The 14,518-nt window shown below is 37.6% G+C and overlaps 1 protein-coding gene across 1 annotated transcript in view; it reads left to right on the forward strand.

Moving 5' to 3' along the window:
• Window positions 1-7,264, forward strand: part of sntg1 (syntrophin, gamma 1) — a 56,622-nt gene extending 49,358 nt beyond the window's left edge. The window contains exons 16-18 of the mRNA XM_062992285.1: window positions 3,635-3,727; window positions 5,242-5,352; window positions 6,608-7,264. Coding sequence (XP_062848355.1) covers window positions 3,635-3,727; window positions 5,242-5,352; window positions 6,608-6,790 — 387 coding nt within the window. The 3' untranslated portion in view covers window positions 6,791-7,264. The remainder of the gene's footprint in view (window positions 1-3,634; window positions 3,728-5,241; window positions 5,353-6,607) is intronic.
• The last annotated feature ends 7,254 nt before the right edge of the window (window positions 7,265-14,518 follow it).

The following is a 14,518-nucleotide window of genomic DNA, read 5'->3' on the forward strand; positions in this document are numbered from 1 at the left end:
GAGATCAACACCGAGCTTAGATTTCCTCCACTTTCTCTCAGCTGCCCTTAGTTCTCTTCTGTAAGCCAAGGAGATACAGCTTTAGCAGTCCCGAATGCCAGTAGTTCAGATGTAGAACTCCCGACTCCAGCATTAGAGCCCTCACAGTGAGACAACTGGGTGACATCTCGGTGACAGTCCTAGGGCAAAGCACCAAACTTTTCAGGTCTACGTGTCCAACAAGTTTTCCCTACTTAGCGATAGACCCACTGAGAAGCCTGTTAATGAAAGTGCTCTGGTTATAGGAGACTCTCAGCTTTGACACGTGTGTATTGCTACCCCCATAGAAACACCAGCAACCATAGTCACCTGTATTCCGGGGGCCAGGGCGCTCAACATCAGAGCAAGTGTGCTGGCACACCGTAGATTTTCTAAGATTGTTATTCACGTCGGCACGAATAATGTTTGTTTGAGGCAGTCTGAGGTTAACAAGAGTAATGTTAAGGAGGTGTGTGAGTTAGCTAGGTCGATGTCCGAGGCAGTAGTATGCAACTTTTTAACAACTTTTTACCATAGCAGCCACCTTGGCAAAAACCTAGCTACACATTAGCATTCGCCGAGCTGGGAAGTTGATCTGTTGCGCTTCTGCTTAAACGATAGTTTGGACACAAACACAGAGTGACTTGTCTTAGCAAAAGTATTCACACACCCACCAACTACATGACCAAAAGTATTCGGACGCCACCAACTGCATGACCAAAGGTATTCACACACCCACCAACTACATGACCAAAAGTATTCGGACGCCACCAACTGCATGATCAAATGTATTCGGGCACCATCAACTACATGACCCCAAAGTATTCGGACGTTGCCAACTACATAACCAAAAGTATTCTGACACCCCCAACCTTCAGTGCAGGTCATCAAGCTCTAATCTACAAACGTACTGCCCTGTACTCTCCCATTTCTCCTTTTATTAACACGTCCATCCACTCATTCACTTCTATTCATTCACTGTATACACACACTCACAATAACCTAATCTGATCAGTCAAATGTTTTCATTTCTTTTTTGTTCTGTTTACTCCTATTAATTTTTTTGATAGGCACTATGATCTACTGTACTTCTGCTCGACTGACAGCTTGCACACGCATACAGTCACCTGTCTGAGCAAAAGTATTTGCAACCCCACCAACTACTTGCTTGCATTCACACATAATCTTCCGTCTAAGCAAAACCAACTAAATGCCTACACATACAGTCTGTATAACCAAAAGTATTCACACTCCCACCAATTACGTGGTTGCACACACACAGTTAACTGTTCAAGCAAGTATTTACACCTCAACCAAATATATTATTGCACCCACATAATCACCTTTTTAAGCAAAAGTATTTACACCCCCATCAGATATGTTCTTGCACACCACCACAATCACGTGTCTGAGCAAAGGTATACTTACATACTATACTTACAGTGTATCACAAAAGTGAGTACACCCCTCACATTTCTGCAAATATTTCATTATATCTTTTCATGGGACAACACCATAGACATGACACTTGGCTATAACTTAGAGTAGTCAGTGTACAGCTTGTATAGCAGTGTAGATTTACTGTCTTCTGAAAATAACTCAACACACAGCCATTAATGTCTAAATAGCTGGCAACATAAGTGAGTACACCCCACAGTAAACATGTCCAAATTGTGCCCAAATGTGTCGTTGTCCCTCCCTGGTGTCATGTGTCAAGGTCCCAGGTGTAAATGGGGAGCAGGGCTGTTAAATTTGGTGTTTTGGGTACAATTCTCTCATACTGGCCACTGGATATTCAACATGGCACCTCATGGCAAAAAACTCTCTGAGGATGTGAGAAATAGAATTGTTGCTCTCCACAAAGATGGCCTGGGCTATAAGAAGATTGCTAACACCCTGAAACTGAGCTACAGCATGGTGGCCAAGGTCATACAGCGGTTTTCCAGGACAGGTTCCACTCGGAACAGGCTTCGCCAGGGTCGACCAAAGAAGTTGAGTCCACGTGTTCAGCGTCATATCCAGAGGTTGGCTTTAAAAAATAGACACATGAGTGCTGCTAGCATTGCTGCAGAGGTTGAAGACGTGGGAGGTCAGCCTGTCAGTGCTCAGACCATACGCCGCACACTGCATCAACTCGGTCTGCATGGTCGTCATCCCAGAAGGAAGCTGACGCACAAGAAAGCCAGCAAACAGTTTGCTGAAGACAAGCAGTCCAAGAACATGGATTACTGGAATGCCCTGTGGTCTGACGAGACCAAGATAAACTTGTTTGGCTCAGATGGTGTCCAGCATGTGTGGCGGCGCCCTGGTGAGAAGTACCAAGACAACTGTATCTTGCCTACAGTCAAGCATGGTGGTGGTAGCATCATGGTCTTGGGCTGCATGAGTGTTGCTGGCACTGGGGAGCTGCAGTTCATTGAGGGAAACATGAATTCCAACATGTACTGTGACATTCTGAAACAGAGCATGATCCCCTCCCTTCGAAAACTGGGCCTCATGGCAGTTTTCCAACAGGATAACGACCCCAAACACAACCTCCAAGATGACAACTGCCTTGCTGAGGAAGCTGAAGGTAAAGGTGATGGACTAAACCCAATTGAGCACCTGTGGCGCATCCTCAAGTGGAAGGTGGAGGAGTTCAAGGTGTCTAACATCCACCAGCTCCGTGATGTCATCATGGAGGAGTGGAAGAGGATTCCAGTAGCAACCTGTGCAGCTCTGGTGAATTCCATGCCCAGGAGGGTTAAGGCAGTGCTGGATAATAATGGTGGTCACACAAAATATTGACACTTTGGGCACAATTTGGACATGTTCACTGTGGGGTGTACTCACTTATGTTGCCAGCCATTTAGACATTAATGGCTGTGTGTTGAGTTATTTTCAGAAGACAGTAAATCTACACTGCTATACAAGTTGTACACTGACTACTCTAAGTTATATCCAAGTTTCATGTCTATAGTGTTGTCCCATGAAAAGATATAATGAAATATTTGCAGAAATGTGAGGGGTGTACTCACTTTTGTGATACACTGTACATACCCATGTACATACTATCATACACCATAGCAACCACCAAGAACACCATAACAACTACCTATAACAGCATAGCAACCTCCTAAAACACCTTAGCAATTACCTTTAACACCTTGGTGATCCCTTGCTACACTTTAGCAACCACACTTTAGTATTTAACCTGTTACTATAGCAATCACCTAAGAACACCTTAGCAACCAACTCCTGTATTCGTCTGCCCACCTTATTAACACCTTAGCAATCACTCGGTATACCTTGGCAACCATCTTGCAACACCTCAGAAACTTTAACTTTAGCAATGTCTCAGCTACTGACCTGTTAGCGTAGTAATTGACTATCAACCACTTAGCACCAACCTAACAACAGCTTAGCAACATCAGTACATCTTGGCAATTGTGTAGCAAAACCTTAGCAACCACTTAACAACAATGAACCCACTACCATAGCAACCATCTGGCATATATTAGTGACTGACTAGCAACTCTTAAAAAACAACCTGTTACCGTAGGAAGTTTAGTAAGTTCTATTAAGTTTTACTCTGCCCTTTGCTTATTGTTCCCAGATATCTTGTTCTTTGTTTCAGTGTAAAACCTATGCATGCATCATGGAAAGCCATTTGATGGGACTTACTATAGACTTTAGCATGGGCTTTGTCTGCTTTGATGCCGCATCAAAGGTAAGTCTAGTCCACCAAATAGCTATTTCAGGTATAATGTTTTCATATGATTTGGCCCAATTACTTGACATTAGAGTACAAGAAAGTTAATAAGATTTAGCAACAGTATTTGTATGATACCATGGAAATAATTACATTAATCTTACTATATATTTTATTTAGAAGTGTCCGTAAAACCACAGAATATTATACACTTTGTTTAGTTTGGTGGTTTAGGATCTGTAATGTTTTGAACTTTGTTAGAATGCACGGCCTCATGTACTTCATAAAGTACCATGAGGTTCCCTGGCCTAAAACCTGCTGTGTGAGTTAAAGAGGACAGTCTACAAATAAAGACATAGACCCCCCTATGGCATCTGAGAAGTTCATGTATTGAGGAGTGGTCTCAGATTCCTTGCTTTGTATCCCCTTCTCTTTCTGTGCTTTTCAAGAATTATAAGAGAAGATTTAGGACTGCTGTGTTGGCATAGTACAGTACAGGTACAAATACACAGGCGTCAATAACAGTGACAAAGTGAAAAAGAATCTTAGAAAAACTGATTTAATTTTTAACTCACTTTTACCTATCTTCACCTGTTTATACCAAGGAGCCAAAACATTAGGACCATACCCATAAATGTGCATGGCAGTAACATCAGATGAGACTAGAGAGAGTGGCACAAGAGATCAACATTAAGTTAAGATTTCCTTCACTTTCTCTCAGCTGCTCTTAATTCTCTTTTGCTGCTGCTCAATACATCTGAAAGCCAGAAAGCAGTTTTAATATTGACATTTTCCTATGTACCGGTGATTAAGCTTGAAAAAACATTGACCTTTTGTCCAGAATTACACTAATGCTTTACTGTTTGGATGTGTATACTGATGTGGTTGACGATGTAGATTAAAGATTGAAGATTAAACAAAGTATTTTTTATGATAAAAAGTATGACTTCTCTTATCTAGTGACTAACTTTAACCAAAAAAAAAAAACTTTCACTTAAAAAAAAAAAAAACACAGTGATTTAAACATCCCATGTGTTTACCATAAAAAAAAAATCAAATGGTTAAATAATAACCTACATTTATGATAAATTATATTAATGATAAATTACTGTTGCAGAGAGTGGCTTGGTGGCTCGGTGGGTAGCACTGTCGCCTCACAGCAAGAAGGTCCTGGGTTCGATCCCCAGGTGGGGTGGTCTGGGTCCTTTCTGTGTGGAGTTTGCATGCTCTCCCTGTGTCTGAGTGGGTTTCCTCTGGGTGCTCCGGTTTCCTCCCAGTCCAAAGACATGCAAACGAGGTGAATTGAGGATACAAAATTGTCTATGACTGTGTTCGATGTAACCTTGTGAACTGATGAATCTTGTGTAATGAGTAACTACCGTTCCTGTCATGAATGTAACCAAAGAGTGTAAAACATGATGTTAAAATCCTAATAAAACAAACAAACAAAAACTGATGTAGATCTTAATATTGTACAATGTGAATCACTTATGTGCTAAGTTGGATAACAAAGTTTGATCATGCCTTTACAGGCTGTGCTGTGGCGGTACAAATTCTCCCAGCTTAAAGGATCATCTGATGACGGCAAGAGCAAAATTAAGTTTCTTTTCCAGAACTCAGACACAAAGCTTATCGAGGCAAAGGTAACTGGACCACACCTGATATTTTCTTAATGAAGTAGATCATTTACTTACCATAATCCATCTCAGACACACCAGCCTTCCACCTGACATCAGTTGTAGTAATAGTTTTGATACTTACATCAAAATAAAACAAGCTGGATTTTGAAGATTGCACTAATAGTGAATAGAAATGTAAAAAAAAAAGGAATCACAATGGTAAGGTGATGCAAAAAGTACTTGGTAGAAAAGGAACAAGTTAGAAGATGTATAAAAAAGAATGCAGAGGCTTTATCTGAGTACAGCTCCTGTTTATGGAACCACAGCTGCCTTGCCTAGAGGCCTTTTATTCCTACAAAATGAATGACCCAGGAAGGAAGGTATTGAAGTCTTATGAGACCACAATGAATAATTTTAGAACATTTAATGTGACCTATAATTTGTACAATTCAATTGAAAAACATTAATCAGGAGAATTGTCACTTTTTTGACCATGTTATCATATTAATTTTTTATTCATTTTTATTAATTTTGTTATTTTTCTTGTTACTTAAATGTTGAAAGGCAAATGTCTAATTAAAGCTAAAAAGCATCTTAATGGTGTTAATCTGTAAGTCAAAAAGGGACTATTTTAAAGGGATATAATACTTTTTAATAGACACTAGGAATAAAATGGTCAGTTCACAACAGAACTGTATAACCGTGTGGTTTTTTTCATAAAAATTCTTGCAAAAAGGTGCTCTCTAGTGGTACAGTTTTGAAAAAAGGTTGGGTTTGCAATAATGGCGCCTTTAGCACTTTTTAAAGAAATGATTGTGCACTGCTGCCTTGTGTGTCTTTCTTTCTTTTCTTTTTTTTAACAATGCATGAAGAGTACATTATTTTCATGGTATTTAGACAGCTCAAGGATGTTTAGATGAAACACTGGTTAATCCTTTTATTCCTACAAAATGAATGACCCAGGAAGGAAGGTATTGAAGTCTTATGAGACCACAATGAATAATTTTAGACGATTTTACACCTTTAATGTGACCTTTAATCTGTACAATTCAATTGAAAAACATTATTAAATCAGGAGTTGTCTTTTTTTGACCCTGTTATTTTTCTTGTTACTTAAATGTTGAAAGGCAAATGTCTAATTAAAGCTAAAAAGCATCTTAATGGTGTTAATCTGTAAGTCAAAAAGGGACTATTTTAAAGGGATATAATACTTTTTAATAGGCACTAGGAATAAAATGGACAGTTGCTCTAGCATACACATTTTGTTTTGTTTTTACAGGAACTGGAATTCTCCAATCTATTTGCTGTCCTGCATTGTATCCATGCATTTTTCGCTGCTAAAGTGGCATGTCTAGATCCCGTGTTTCTGGGCAGTCAGAATTCTGCCACGACTACGTTGCCCACTTTGACCTCTGTGACCCCTGCCATGGGACAAACTGCCAAGTTAAAGTTTTCTTGTTAGAAAAATGTGACATTTTCAGGTCTACCTAGCTTGAGCTATTTTCCAGATTAAAAAAGATGATTGCTGAAGAATTTTAGCAGTACTGAGGAGCAGGCTTGACTTCTTCCGCTGGTGGGCAATAGCCTGCTAGCTTCGGGCCAAAGTCAGATGTAATAGCATATTTTAAATATACCATATTTTATTATTCTGTCAAACTTAAGGATGTATAGATGTGTTACAAATTCAGAAAGTATACGTTTGGTTGTCATTTTCTAAAAGCCTTTATGCCTTTAAGTAGAGATGGGACGATCGATCAGCTACGAATCGGTATCGGCCGATTTTTAATCAAAATATGCTATCGGCGATCGGCGATATTTCCTAAAAGTAGCCGATCCGATCGTGTGATATATAAAGACCATGTTAAGTTAACAGCTCAGTGGATTGATCCAGACTTTGAGCTACGAAGCACCAACCATCACATCACCATTCATCAACAATCGTACAGAAACCATCGTGAAAGCTCTTACGATGTAATTTTGCTGATTGTAATATTTACTTTAAAAAGATAATTCAACCCGGTCACATCTGAGTCGATTCTATCAGCACGTTATATAAACTCCTGGTTCACTTTGGTAAATCGTAAGCGGTTCTTACTTGTGATGTAGATGAGAACAGAAGACGTTACAGAGCCAATCCGAGGCAAAAGTTTATTCATTACCAAATTCGTTAGTTCAGGATCATCTGCTGAACTTTTAGAAAACTTTTAGCTCCTTAGACAGAACGAGTCTGACTCGGTTACAGATCTGTGGTAATAGCAGTTTAATTAAGCTTTTTAATTAAGCTTTTTAATGTAAGAGAGTCACACAAAATGTTCTGTAGTAGCTGGTGTTTATTTAAAACCACGACATTTAATTAATAACAGTAAACACGGAGAGATAACTGAGAAGAGAAACTTACGCTTCACATAAAAACGAATCAACTCATGAATCAATGAATCACTTATAGCGATACTGTGAACAAAGCGTATCTTCTAAAGGCACACACACACACACACACACACACACACACACACACACACGCACGCGCGCTGCTCCAGTTTATCTTTACTGTGAGTTTATTTACTGCTAATCCCCCCCCCCCCCCCCCCCCCCCGATCGGAATCGGCTATCGGCCAATGTCCCTGAAAGGAGATCGGAATCGGTGCCAAAAACCCCGATCGGTCCATCTCTACCTTTAAGCATTTCTTAAAATCCTATTCAACTGGTCAGTATGGCAACATCTTTGATTAATTAATGGCAGAGTTATTTTTCTTTGTTTATTTAAATTATTGTTTTAGAATGGTCTAAACCAGTGGTTCTCAAACTGTGGTACGCGTACCACTGGTGGTACGTGAAGCAGCACGAGGTGGTACGCCAGATAATCTCGGAAAAGTAATAATATGCAACGAAAAAATAAATAATTTAATAATTATAAATAAAAAAATCAGTATAAATCATTATAAATAAAAAGTTATCAGTAAAGTTATAAGTAAAGTTATCAGTAGCTCTCTTGCTTTTGTCAGAGCAGATCTGCGTTTGAAGCTCACTGATCTCGTTCCTGACATCACAAGGCTGCTCCGCTAAACACGCGCACTCACATGCTCAGTGCTAACTGCAGATATAGTGATGGGTCGCTCACGAACTATCCGATTCTATTGAACGGATCTTTGAAATGAACGAAAGGAGCCGAGTCATTTATTTCTGCACAGTTCTTATTGGCTGTAATCCACCCATTCAGCTTCCATCAGTAGAGGAAATTGATCGTAAATTGTAATAAAAGCTGTTTATTGTCGATATTCAAATCCGAAACACTTTCAGTATCGCGGAGAACGAAACACACACGAGCACGCACACACACACACACACACACACACAGAGAGCTGGTAGTATAATGACAAATAATTGAGAAATAAACTATAAACTTGTTTAATTCTGTTAAATCTGATTATTTCATTGTGCTTATGTTTTAAAGCAGAAACAAACACAGTCACATCTCTATACAAGAGAGGATTTTTCTGAAACTTAATGAAATGCAACCACAGTCTGTCTCTTCCCTGTAGTTTTGAAATTAAGCTTTCTAATTTAAGTGATGTTTGAATTAGGCCTACATTTAATGCAAATTCAAATTTGATGTTAATATAGGGCGTGTCTTATAGTTTACCTAGTAGCGCGATGAGTCACTCTTTGAACGGCTCTTTGAAAGGAACCGAGCCAAAAGATCCGGCTCCCGTCGAGAAGCCATAATTCCCATCACACACACACACACACACACATATATATATATATATATATATAAACACACACACACACCTAATTAATTTGTGCCATATGTGGTTCTGTGATGAGAAACATAGGTGGTACTTGGAAGTTTTGGTTTGATAATGGGTGGTACTCGGTCTAAAAAGTTTGAGAACCACTGGTCTAAACAATGTAGCTTCTGCAACACACAAAGTAAATGCCCTTACAGGTAATACCCTTATGAATTACAAATCGCTTTTCCAAAAAAGTTGGGACATTTTTTAACATGCAATGGAAAAAAGATTCTGTGTTTATTCTCTGTGTTAATTTTGATTTAACTGAAAAGTAGAAAGATTTCCAGCATTTTCACTAATCATTGTACTTTTTACATCACATTTATGATTTTATGTGAAAACATTGTGAGACAGAGGCAAAATATTTTAGGTTTTTCACTATGTACCATACATAATATTGTAAAAACATTAGAGAGAGATAAGATAAAATAACACTTTATTAATCCCAAAGGAAATTGCAGTGTCACAGTACTTTATGTATTACACAAGGGAAAACAGACATTATTCAACACAAGTAAACATAAGAGGGCATAGGCAAAAGACAAGACATTAGCAAAAACAGCAGCAAATGTATTATTGCACTAAAGAGAAAAAAAGACATTGCACAGACATTTTTTTTTTTTTTTTAAATCAATCAACACTTCGGGCGGCAGGAGATCCGTAGTGTTCCTGGAATAAGGAGAATCATTGTAAAGTCTTACTGCAGTGGGAAGAAAAGATCTTACACAGCGCTCTTTAGCACAGCGCAGCTGTATCAGTCTACCACTGAACGTGCTTCTCCACTGTAGTGTGCAGGGGGTGTGATGCATTGTCCATAATGGTAAGCAGCTTACTGAGTGTTTGTTTTTTTTGCCACTTCTTCCAGAGTATCCAATTTGACTCCTACAACAGAGCCAGCCTTCTTAATTAGTTTGTTTATTTTGTTCATTGCACTTTTGTTGATGCTGTTGCCCCAGCACACAACAGCATAGAATATGGCACTAGAAACAATAGACTGGTAGAATGTCCATAGGAGTTTAGTGCACACTCCAAAGGACCTCAGTTTCCTGAGAAAGTACAAAGGACTCTGTCCTTTCTTGAACACTGCACAGGTGTTAAAACTCCAGTCCAGTTTGTTGTCCAAGTGCATTAATGGAATACATAAAGTGCATGACCTTCGAATTGATGTTACATAAGAGACTGTCATGCTACAGTGTTAAATATAGCCACATGTGCTTAAGCGTACTTCAGAAAACTTGTTACTTAACACAATAACCGCTGCATTAAGAAATGCAACCTGAAGTTCTGTTAGACAAAGAGAAATTTATACATCAATTCTATGCAGAAATGCTGCCGTGTTCTTTGGGCCCTTACTCATCAGACAGACTGAAAGACAGTGGAAATGTGTGCTGTGGTCAGATGAGTCCACATTTTAGCAAGTTTCACTTGCAAAACTGTGACAATTAGTGTCCTCAGTTCTCAAACCATTAAAAAGTCTCATTAATGGAAAGGTGATAAAACACTAAACATGCCCCTGTCCCAACTTTTTTGAAGTGTTGCAAGTATCAAATTCTAAAAGTTAATATTTACAAAAAACAATAAAATTGATAACTGAAAAGATTAAAAATCTTTGCTTTTTCTGGTTAAATAAAGATTTAAGAAAATTAACATTTGCATTTTACAAAGTATCCCAACTTTTCTAGAAATTGGTTTTGTACCTTAAGCATAGAACAAACTAGAGTTTTGTTCCTAGTGTCCATGCAAACTTTAATATATAACACTGGATACTGTTATTTTCCACATTGGCACTTGGATGGCACAGTGGTCTATTACACTAACCTAACAGCCGGGTGTCTACACAGACGTGATAAGGTATGCCCGAGCAAGGGGAAGGGGGAGTCAATTCTTGCAAAAGATTATCCCTGCCTTGGGTACTCCTGCCTTGAACCCAATGTAACAGTGTAACCAGACCAGCTGCAGCTCTGATCAGGATAAAGCAGTTTATAACTTCTAATTATGGTGCTACTAAATTTACAGGTAAATGTGCTTAATTTCACGAACGATGTTTTTCATGAATCACAGATTTCACAGATTTTTAAAGAAAAGTGCCACATTTCACGGCAGTCATTAAACAACACTCATAAAATAAATGATAGAATAAATGGAAGCTACAATACACAGTACAGCCTATCTTAATAGTTGAATGAAAACCTAGAACATTCAGTGTCCGAGTGAGGCTCTGTCTCAAAGTCAAAGGCACAGAATTGGTTGGGAATTTTTCAAACTCTGTTACCTGAGTAGTTCTTTTTAGCTGCTTTAGACTTGGACATTTAAACTAACCAATTGCTAACTGAATTGGTTATTGCTAAAATAAAATTTTGAATTTCACATCAATTTGCATATTACATGGGAAAACGGCTCATATAATGGTTCGTGACATGTTTTTCATTTTTTTATTAATAAAAAATGTAATAATTTAAATTATTTTTCAATTATTACCAAAGTTTATAATTTATGAAAGGTAGAGTATTTATGTAGCAACATGGTCTAAAGTCTTCACAACAGAACTACTGTATATAACCGTGTGTTTTTTTCCATAAAAATTCATGCAAAAAGGTGCTCTCTAGTACAGTTTTGAAAATAAGTTGGGTTTGCAATAATGTTGCCCTTAGCACTTTTTAAAGAAATGATTGTGCACTGCTGCCTTGTGTGTCTTTCTTTTTTTTTTTTAACAATGCATGGAGAGTAAATTATTTTCATGGTATTTAGACAGCTCAAGGATGTTTAGATGAAACACTGGTTAATCCTTTTATTTTTGCCAAACTGCTAGTTTAATAAAGAGGTATAATTTACTATAATGTAGTAAAATTTGTCTAAATGTTTTTAGCTAAAGTGTTGTTTTACAGTAGTGTTCAAAAAAATAGCAGTGGTTTTAAAAAAGTGAATAAAGCACAAAATCATTATGATAACTTTTATTTCCATAAATGCAAATGCACTGAAAATACTACACTTTCAATTCTAATTCAAAACATTAACAAAATTTAGCCAGTTTGTGTTAATCCTTTACAGAAAGTTAAGAAAAATGAATATTAGGCTGTTCAAAAAAATAGCAGTGCCAGCATTTTTCTTTAAAAACTAAAAATGTATCTATAAACTGAAAAAAATGTTTGAGGTTTCACTTTACTTTAATATTTAACTAATAATAACTAATATTTAGTGGCATAACAATTGTTTCTGAGATCTGTGTTGCATGGAGTCGACCAACTTCTGGCTCCTCTGAACAGGTATCCAGTCCAGGATGATTAGACGACATTCCACAGTTCTTCTGCATTTTTGGGTTTTGCCTCAAAAAAACGTGTTTCAGATATCAGAACACAAGTTCTCTATGGGATTGAAGTCAGGGGATTGGGCTGGTCACTCTATTACCTCAATCTTGTTTGTCTGTAACCAAGATGTTTTGTGTCATTGTCATGTTGAAACACCCATTTTAAGGACATTTCTTCTTTGACATAGGGCAACATGATCTCCTCAAGTATTCTGATATATTTAAACTGATCCATGATCCCTCGTATGTGATAAATAGGTGTAACACCATGGTATGAAAAACATCCCCATATCATCATTTTGTACCACCGTGCTTTACTACCTTCACAGTGTACTGTGGCTTGAATTCAGTGATCGGGGGTCGTCTGACATACTGTCTACGGCCACTAGACCCAAAAAGAACAATTTTGCTTTTACCAGTCCACAAAATGTTGAGCCATTTCTCTTTGGACCAGTCAATGTGTTCCTTGGCAGATTTGAACCCATTCAGTCTTTTTCTTAACAACGGGACTTTGCAAGGAGTTCTTGCTGGTAACTTGGCTTCACTTAATCATCTTCTGTACTCACTGCTAACTTCAGATGTTCCTTGATCTTTCTGGAGGTGATCATTGGCTGAGTATCTGCCATTTTGGCTATTCTTCGATCCATTCGAACAGTAGTTCCACGCTTCCTTCTGCGTCTTTCAGGTTTTGGTTGTCACTTCAAGGCATTTGAGATCATTTTAGCTGAGCAGCCTAGAATTTGCTGCACTTCTCTGTATGTTTTTTCCTCTACAATCAACTTTTTAATAAAAGTACGCTGTTCATCAGAACAATGTCTGGAACAACCCATTTTACCCAGTATTTCAGAAGGAAATGCGCTATGACCAACATTTGCCACCATCCTACCTTAAATAAGGACCAAAATTGACACCCGTTCTTCTGCAGAATGAATGACTTCACCAATTAAACACCTCACTGCTATTATTTTGAACAACCCACTTTCAATCAATGCTTCGATTACTCAGAATGAGCGGCATGCATGTCCTAATTGTTGGGTTTGTTTTGTTGTCATTACTCTACTACACTTTCAAGTAAATTTTTTGATATGTAGAAATAGCATTTCTACTAAAAACAGTGATTTATCAGGTTAATGGTGTTGGACTGCTATTTTTTTGAACACCACTGTAGGTCTTATGAAACCCATTAAGTCATCATTGACTTGGCAATATGTGTATTGAGAAGTCAAACAAACCCTTAGTATGGTCATTAGTGCACTTACACACAGTAATCTACTTTTTGTATTAACACAATGAAGTAAATGCTCAGGGACAGAACAGCAAAACAAACTACAGATAAGACTAATCAAAAACATTTCAGATCTTTTCAACACTGGTGATTTTGTGTAAGTGATGGGTTAGTTGCCAGCTAAAATTATTTTCATGGCATTTAGGCAGCTCAAGGATTAATTAGCAAAATTGAAGTTTTGGAAATGTTTTTAGTTAAAAAGCTATAGAGCTTTTGAAACCCTCTAGAAAATAAAAACCCATAGTCATCATTGACTTGGCAATATTTTAATGAGAAGACAAACAAACTAAACCTTGGAATAGAGTTTTTACAAGCAGTTTTCAAAAGACTGCTTAAAGGAAAAAAAATATTACACACAAAAATCAACTTTTTGTTTTAACACAATGAAGTAAATGCTCAGTGACAACACAGCAAAACAAATATCAACAAATACACTAATCAAATCAAATTTTTTCAGATCTTGTGAATACTTGTGTGTATAGAATGGCTTAGTCACAAGCTAGCCAATGTACCCATACTAACCCTTGACCACCAAATAAATCACCTACAATGGGCATGCAGGCATTGAAATTGCACACTGAAGCAATGAAAAAAAGGTTGCTTGATACCAAGAAATCCTGTTTTCTCCTAGGTCATGTGCCCAGAAAAAAAAGCAAACTTAGAAATTAAAAGGTAGAGCAATCATATTTATTCCCTAAAGCAATTGTCTGCTTTAACAGAAACCTGAAATATATAAACTACCATTGTTTATAAAAATTTCTAGATCCAAATCTTAATAGTTTACAAAGAACATAATGTTACTTTGTGATT

The sequence above is a fragment of the Trichomycterus rosablanca genome, chromosome 3 (assembly GCF_030014385.1).
Source record: "Trichomycterus rosablanca isolate fTriRos1 chromosome 3, fTriRos1.hap1, whole genome shotgun sequence".
Classification (NCBI taxonomy): Eukaryota; Metazoa; Chordata; class Actinopteri; order Siluriformes; family Trichomycteridae; genus Trichomycterus; species Trichomycterus rosablanca.